The 9,546-nt window shown below is 34.4% G+C and overlaps 1 protein-coding gene across 1 annotated transcript; it reads left to right on the forward strand.

Moving 5' to 3' along the window:
- On the forward strand, positions 786 to 6,162 carry LOC109840825. The gene is made up of 4 exons (XM_020409609.1): positions 786 to 1,038; positions 1,157 to 1,336; positions 1,421 to 2,767; positions 5,585 to 6,162. The coding sequence occupies exons 1-4, from the start codon at positions 786 to 788 to the stop codon at positions 6,160 to 6,162; spliced, it is 2,358 nt and encodes a 785-aa protein (XP_020265198.1).

A 9,546-nucleotide genomic window follows, 5' to 3' on the forward strand; every position in this document is an offset into this window, starting at 1 on the left:
AATTATTAAAGGAATTCATTTATATTTAAATCTCATTGTAACAACTTAATTTAACCTGATAGTTAAAAAAGAATATGAACATGCTAATACTTACAACAAACAAATCCCTATCATTTATGATGAAATGCTGAATCACCATCTGCAGGCTAAAACTACCCAACATGCACATTTTATAAGTAATGAACACGGACAATTTATGATCATTGTAATTATCAATTTTACTTTAGAGAAAAATGGATGATCTCATTTTATATAAACTTATTGCCTTAATATGACTATATTCTGCAGTGCAACATCGTGTTCTCAATGTACTGATCAATATCTCAGATTACACTAGGAGTTCATCATTGTAAGTCTATTATCAAATTCATATTCTTTTTTACCTATTATCTTAAAGAATGTTGTTATAATGTCAAAACATACTGCATTATGACTCTGTTTTCTATTAAAATCTGTTTTTAATTGGAATCTTCTTTTTGGTTAACTGTTTAATTATTACATATTGAGATAAGTTCATCATATGTACATAGATGCTTGGATTATGACTATCTTATTGTTTTATACGATTAGCAGATGTAATACTGAGTTATCATATTCTCCATAAATATGATATATGATTTTATATTTCTATGTAACTTATCTACAAGTATATTTTCTTTTGGTTTTTGTTCTTATTATTGTTCATAAAGCTTGATTAGTAAGAATGTATGCTATTGATATGCATATATGTTCTTATACATATATATACAGACATTCACATACGAATAGAACTCAGTTTCAGGAGTATGGAGAGCAATGATGATGACCATCATCCTAATTGTCTAGAAGTCATATACGATGCAACGTTAGTTGTATGCAATACACAACAATGCACATCTATCACTCAGTCATCTGATGAGGATGTTAACCTTATGTGTAGCACATCTGGAACTGGATATACACAAATCAATTGTCAGAAAACACCTACAGAAACATATGCAAGAGCTTTCTCTGTTGATGAAGCTAAGTTGACTCGTGAAGTTGAACAGAGTTTTATAGGTTTGTGATGATAAATCATGTTGTGCATCTATAAGTTATGTGTGTGTGTGTGTGTGTGCGGCTGTGGGAGAGATTTGAATGATTTATAATTATTAGTTTTGCTTATTTCATATTACAGATAAACGATCTAAAAGACAACGACGACGACATAATATGTATGAAAGTAATTCTCCAAACATACATAATAGGGATCATAATCAACTTATAGGCCATACTTCCTCAAACCTGTCCAGCAGATGTTCATCATCCCATACATCATACAAATCTAAACGTGTAAAAAGTCTATTGCCAAATGAAGGTATGCCTGCATTCATCGTATTATTCAATATTAAAATACATACAATTAAGTAATTATAGTAATGAGAGATATTGCTTGCTGAAGGACTTTTGAATGACATTCTCAACGTCGGGCCCCCAAAATTCACTTGTCCTCACTGTAAGACAATGCTTTGGTATGACGAAAGAGCTGAAAAGTCTAAGAAACATAAGAAGCCCACATTCCCACTATGTTGTCGTAAAGGGAAAGTAAAATTCCCGCTTCTTCAACAACCTCCAGAATTCCTTAAACTACTCTTATCACCATCTGGAGGAGCACGTTCTACAAATTTCAAACAAAATATAAGGATGTACAACTCTTTGTTTTCATTCACCTCGACTGGAGGAAGAGTTGATAATACTTATAATAATGGAGGGGGTCCATATTGTTATCGCTTGAATGGTCAAAATCATCATAAGATAGGTTCTCTAAAACCTATACCGGGTGAAAATCCAAAATATTGTCAACTATACATATACGATACTGATCACGAGATATTCAACAGAATGGCAGCAATTAATGGTACTGATAAATTAGATGATGCTATTGTAAGCGGTCTACTTACAATGTTAGATCAGTGCAATGTGTTGGTACAAAGTTTTCGTATGGTGCGAGACCGAGTCAAGGAAAATGAGTTACTGACAGTACAATTGATAATTAAATCCTTACGCAGCGGTGATGGAAGAATGCAGAATATGCCAACTGTGTCAGAGATTGCAGGTTTAATTGTGGGAGACATTGATGAAACAATAGCAGTGCGGGATATTGTTGTTTATGATTGCAAATTGGGGTTGTCTAGAATTAGTGATCTTCACCCAAGTTTTATGGCCATGCAATATCCTTTACTATTCCCGTATGGTGAAGATGGATTTCGACTTGGCGTTCCATTGGTAGGAGAGTCTACTAATTCAAATTTGAAGAGAAAAGAAGTCACTATGATGGAATATGCGGCATTTAGGACCCAACAAAGGTGTGATGAAGGACATACATTGACTCTGTCAGGGAAACTATTACAGACTTACATTGTAGATATGTTTACTTGTATTGAAGAAGATAGATTGCTATGGGTCAGACTAAATCAAACAAAACTTAGAGCGGAGCTGTATTATGGCATTAAAGATGCAATATTCAGAGGTGATACATATAGAGCACAAGTTGGGAAGAGAATTATCTTGCCTTCATCGTTTACTGGAGGTAATCGATATATGACACAAAATTATCAAGATGCAATTGCTTTGTGTCGTGTTTTAGGAAATCCGGATTTGTTCATCACAATTACTGCAAATCCAAAATGGCAAGAGATTAAATATGCATTGGACGAGATAGGGGGCCAAAGGCCAGATGAGAGACCAGATATAGTTGCAAGAGTTTTTAAAATAAAGTTTGATCTATTGATGGAAGACTTGCAAGCTGGTCAATATTTTGGGCATAGCATTGCGGATATGTATATATATGTATTTTTAGTTTCTACTCATAAATACAAATATAAAAATATGTAAAGATAACTCGCGGAAACTAAAGCACACTGTTTAAGAATAAACTAAAACCAAATACCCAAAATAACTCAAATTAATGAATCAATATAAAACATAAAACATTAGAAACTAAAGCATTGAGAAACAATTGAATTAATTAACAAATTTGAAAACTGAATAAAAGATATAACTCAATACAACACATATGGCAAGCTTACATAGTACATCAGAAACAAAATGCACTAATAAATTTATAAAAAGTAAATCATATGGCTAAATATAACTTATGATACATCAACTGTCTAATTTATGCATTGTGATACATGAACTTTTATAACCCAAAATTCAAAAAAACTTCAACAATATTTGTAAGGTTAAAAAAATTACTCAAACTTGACTAAAATTAATTCCATCTGCAGGACAAATATAGTCAATTGTATTTGCAATGGAATATAGTACATTCCATTGGGTTATAAATGAAGTAAATTCCATTGAATCCAGTATCACGAAATCATATTATAAAAGATGATGGTAATATATACAGAAAAAATGGAAACTAAAAATTAATTATGTTCCAGATGTGAAACAATACGAGTAGTATCTAACCAAATTAACATTTCCTATTAACTACATATGAAATATGAGTATAAACAACTTCAGGAAGTTTATTTATAGCAGACTGTTGTATTTAGTATATAAAATAGCAAACATGATAAGTAAATGTATACTTTATTTAATAACTACATATGAATTTAAATATACTTAGATGTGTGCGTATATATGAATTTATATTTCCAGGAATGACAAATGTCTTATTAGTATTTGGCTTAATATATGCAGCTGTAGGCTGTCTAAAAATCACAATAGATAGTTAATCCCCCATCAAACACCGATGATGGAAGTTACAACCTGACGACTTCCAGAAGACTACAATTTGAGGATTTTCACGTAGAAGGCTACAATCTGACGACCTTCACGACAACTGATGAAAGCTCTAATTCAACAGCATTCACAATCAACATCGGGAGTTACAATCTGACGACTCTCATATTTTCAAGGAGCCAAGACGAAGATTACAAGAGGACTGTAGTGCAAAGCTCTGGCAAAAGAGACTACAAATTGACGGTCTCTTCATATTAGAATGCAGATATCTCTCAAACCGTAAGGAATTTGGCGAAATGGAGGAAGCGAACCAAAGCCTTTAGCTTGGTTCGGATAGTCCCGTCTCGTCGAGATAGCCGATTTTCATATATAATTCGTCTAATTCCGACTTACGGTTTGAAAGTTATGACATGTTCTTCGTAGCAAGTTATGCTCTGAAGTCCGTCTGCAAGACTGGACTCCGTCAGAACATTGAACTTAGTCTGAAGCTCGCCAAGCCCGCCTAAGGTTCGCCTCTGCATTACAGAGTCAAAGCGCACATGCTCAACTCTGCGTTTTCAACATCAAAACGCAGAGTTAATCGCTAAAACAGCACAACTGTGCGTTTTCAGCCCTAAAACAGGCTCAACTCTGCGTTTTTAACATCAAAACGCAGAGTTAATCTCTAAAACAGCACGAACTGTGCGTTTTCAGCCTAAAACAGGCTCAACTCTGCGTTTTTAACATCAAAACGCAGAGTTAATCTCTAAAACAGCACCAACTGTGCGTTTTCAGCCTTTAAACTGGCCCAACTCTGCGTTTTCAGCGTAAAACGCAGAGTTCATCTCTAAAACGCATGCGGCCTGTGCGTTTCGACTCCCAGCGAGCGCCCAACTCTGCGTCTCATCTTTAAGACGCAGAGTTAAGGTCCAAACGCAAGCGGCCCTTGCGTTTTCAACTCCCAACAAGCGCCCAACTCTGCGTCTCATCAATAAGACGCAAAGTTAAGGCCCAGAACGCTGTTTTCAGCGTTTTGACTTGTTCAAAGCACGCAATGAACAGTTCCAGGAACTGTTTTTCCCCACGATTTGAGGGATTTTCGCCCCACTTAAGAGCGGATTAAGGGGGTAGTTACCACCCTTAATCCCCTATAAATACCAGAAACTCAATTGAGTTAAGGGATCGAATTTTTTCTCATCAACAGGAGGAGATTCGGTCAAAAGGCTGGCTTTTGCTCTGGGGCTCTTGGATCCTTTTCTTGGGGAGGGAGCAAAGGAGAGATCTTTGGCTAACTTTGGAGGGGAATTGTTGGAGTTTTGGAGACCAGCAACAGGAGCTTCTTCCTTGGCTTGTTAACCGAACTTTCGGTTTAAATCAACTCTTCCATAGAGTTTCAAACTCGTTCAGAGTTATCAACTCGATCAGAGTTCAAAACTTGCTCTGCAAGTTCTTCTAAAACTCGTTCAGAGTTATCAACTCGATCAGAGTTCAAAACTTGCTCTGCAAGTTCTTCTAAAACTCGTTCAGAGTTATCAACTCGATCAGAGTTCAAAACTTGCTCTGCAAGTTCTTCTAAAACTCATTCAGAGTTATCAACTCGTTAAGAGTTATTTTCAAACTTGCCACGCATGTTCTCCACAGCGTCAAATCGTGAGGAGAAGATCACGTTCCAGTGAATCAAGACGTTCGGATCGTCAACGAGAAGCAAACTCGACGCGAGCATTCGAGGGAGGCATCTCATCGCCACCGTGAAGAACCCAGAATTAAATAAAGGGGAGAATCAAATTCATTCTCCTCTCTTTTGTAATCGGAATCCAAATTGTAATCGATTTTGAGAGGAATACAAGTCAATTTTTCTTTCATTGTCTTTTTACTACAAATTTCCAACAAACAGCAGCCGTATACACTGTTGAATTTCAGAAAAGAGGATTGTCACATGCACATATCTTGCTATGGTTGCATCCTAATAGCAAATATCCAGATTCGAATGATATTAATAAGATAATCAGTGCTGAGATTCCGGATAGAGAAACTGATCCAGTAGGATATGCGGCGGTTGGGCAATATATGATGCATGGTCCCTGTGGCATATTTAATACAATCTCCCCATGTATGAGAGAGGGAAATTGTTCAAAACACTTTCCAAAGAAGTATGTCAATGAGACTGTAATTGATGAGTCGGGTTTTGCTGTATACCGGCGAAGGAATGATTATAATAGATGGGTAGATAAAAATGGTACAAAGTTGGACAATGCTTATGTCGTACCTTATAATCGGTACCTTATTGTTAAATATCAATCTCACATTAATGTTGAATGGTGTAATCGCGGACATACTCAGAATTTCCTTCACATTTTGTTTGGTTATCTGATGAGAAACGATGGAAAATCAGAGAAAAAGGTCGTAGTATTGGCAGGGTTGTTTATTCTCATCCAACTTCAGGGGAGAGATTTTACCTCAAGTTGCTTCTAAATGTTGTAAAAGGTCCAACATCCTTTGATGACATAAAAACTAAAGATGGAATACTTTACCCAACATTCAAAGAAGCATGTCAAGCTTGGAGATTACTAAATGATGACCAAGAATGATCGACGGTATGTTTTGGATGAGGCTTCTTATGTTGCTTCTGGAAAACAATTTAGGCAATTGTTTGCCAAATTATTATTGTTTTGTGAAGTTGTGAACCCACAAATATTATGGGAAAAATACTGGAAGTATATGGCTGAAGGTATTATGGAAGATCAAAGAAATATTCTTGACATGCCTACCTTAACAATGACAGAAGAGGAACTTCAAAGTCATACTTTAGCAAAAATTCAATATTTCTTGATTGAAAATGGAAAAGGCTTAAAAAATTACAAAGGGATGCCTTTACCAGATCTACATATAATGTAACAATGCAAACACAAGATTATTAGCGAAGAATTAAATTTTAATAGGGATGAGTTAAGATGTGAAAATGAGAAGTTTCTTCAAGGAATGAACACTGATCAGAAAGTTATATATGACACCATAATTGAGTCTGTGTGTAAAGAACAAGGAGGATTATTTTTCATATATGGGCATGGAGGAACCGGAAAAACATATATTTGGAAATCAATTATATCTAAATTAAGGTCAGAAGGAAAAATTGTATTGCCAGTTGCATCATCAGGGATAGCATCAATTTTACTTCCAAAAGGCAGGACCGTACATTCTAGATTTAATATTCCCATCATTCTGAAAAATAATTCGACTTGTGGAATCAAAATAGGTAGTCCAGAAGCTGAATTAATTAAGATGACAAGTCTTATAATCTGGGATGAGGCTCCAATGGTCCACAAATATGCTTTTGAAGCTGTCGATAGAACATTAAAAGATATATTAGGGGCAGAATGTTCTAAAAATGTAAACAAACCTTTCGGAGGAAAGACAGTTGTTCTTGGAGGCGACTTCAGACAAATACTTCCGGTTATTCCAAAAGGATCTAAACATGATATTTTACACGCTTCAATCAATTGTTCATATTTATGGAAGGACTGTAAAGTTTTAACACTTACTAAGAATATGAGAATTCAAACACAAGTGAGTGAAAGTAATACAATGTCTACCTCTGACTTTAGTAAGTGGGTACTTGATATTGGAAATGGATCTAACGTGTTTAAGAAAAATGGATTTCATGATCAGGATTTGGTAGTTGAGATACCAGATAATTTTAAAATTCATGCGAATGGTAATCCAATTGAGGAGGTTATTTCGTCTACATATCCTAGATTGATGCAGAAATACTCAAATGAAGAATATTTAGAGGAAAGAGGAGGTTATTTCGTCTACATATCCTAGATTGATGCAGAAATACTCAAATGAAGAATATTTAGAGGAAAGATCTATACTAACAGCAAGGAATGAAGTTGTTGACATAATTAATAGTGAAATTCTTAACATTGTTCCGGGGGAGTACATTACATATCTAAGTTCTGATTCTATTTGTCCCACATCGCCAAATCTTGCAATCAATGAAATATTATATCCAACAGAATTTCTAAATTCACAGAAATTCCCTGGGATGCCAAATCATGAAATTAAACTTAAAGTCGGAACTCCTATCATGCTTTTGCGTAATCTTAGCCCGGCAGATGGTCTTTGCAATGGTACGAGATTAGTTATCACACAACTTCTTAAATGGATAATAGAAGCTAGAATAATAAGTGGAAGTAATATTGGATCAAAGCATTTTATATCCAGGATAGATATGACCAATACTGATTCCAAGTGGCAATTTCATATGAAAAGAAGACAATTACCGGTAAGGACATGTTTTGCAATGACCATTAATAAAAGTCAAGGTCAAACTCTAAAGCATGTTGGATTGTATCTTCCAAAATCATGTTTTACACATGGCCAGAGAAGTTTTCAACAATCTAACTGCAGGTAATATGTCAACACTATGTAGTTCAACTATATTGTCAACCATGAAACTTTTAATTTTTTTTCAAGACATATGCATACTTTTATGATGATTACAATGAATGAATTTTATACATAACTGTGATTTTAGGATATATTATAGCTTCAGTCTTTTTACCAATATTTTTTGAACTTCTCATCTTGCAGTTAATAATCAGACAGAATGTCAATAATTAGCTATATAGCAATAAAAGATTTAGAGCTTACTACTAAAGATCAAGTAATCAAGGCGAGGGTTACCAGGTTATGGGAGAACATCAATCCAATCTCTAAACAGATATATGGATTACAACTAATACTGGTAGATGAAAATGTAAGTTGCGTAGTCTAAAATCTATTTGCTATTATACAATTAAACTCTGATACATATAGCATGTGATTTTCTATTTTATATTCATGGAGAATTTTAAATTTACTAATCTGTGGTATTTATTATTATCAAGATGATGACGTTCAAGGGAACATAAAAGCAACTGAGATATCTAGGTTCAGACCAATGATAGAGGAAGGGAGGATTCATGTTATTTCTAAGTTCAAAGTGATAACTGCGTATGGTGATTATCGAGCAACTCAGAACGATTACTTTGTATGCTTTGTTAGACAGACTGAGATTAAAGTTCTACAAGATGATGATGAGCAAATCCTGAGACACAAATTTAAATTTAAAGAATACAGTGAGCTTGGACAATATCTAGGAAGACGTACATATCTTTATGGTAAGGTCTTGAACAATTTTAATATATATATTTATTTCTTTGATAAGTTTGAAAAAATACCTAATAAATGTATTAATAAAATACAAATTTCATAGATGTTGTAGGAATTGTGAAGGATATTTACCCATTGGAAGATTCTAATACTGGAGGGAAAAGACAAACTAGAAGATCGCTAAAAATTATTAATGATATGTAAGCGTTGTATACATTTGAATTTATAATGGATTCAAACATCACTTTAAATCATGGCTGCCTTTTGAATTTTCTTAAAGGGGCGAGGAATGTACAGTGACATTATGGAACAAAATTGCAATTGATTTAGAAGAACATGCTCAACAATATAACCCAAATAATATGGTTATGATAAATATTGGAATATTTGTAACAAATTTTCAAGGTAATGAGCACGTAACCTTACTATCCATTCATCTTGAAATTTGCAGCAGCTTGGTTAACGTTTGCAAATCTAATTATGCATATCTTAGTAATCGTATAACAAAAATTCATTGAGTGTATATCGCAGGAAATAATACAGTTTCTTCTAGCAGCGCGTCGAGAGTATATATCAACATTGATGTTCCAAAGGTGAAAGATTTATCTCAGAGGTATGTGGAGTAGTTGAAGAGATTACACTATAAACAGGATAGCAAATGTTGTACATTTGCATTATTTTGTATGTATGAATAATTTTCTT

The sequence above is a fragment of the Asparagus officinalis genome, chromosome 1 (assembly GCF_001876935.1).
Source record: "Asparagus officinalis chromosome 1, Aspof.V1, whole genome shotgun sequence".
Classification (NCBI taxonomy): domain Eukaryota; kingdom Viridiplantae; phylum Streptophyta; class Magnoliopsida; order Asparagales; family Asparagaceae; genus Asparagus; species Asparagus officinalis.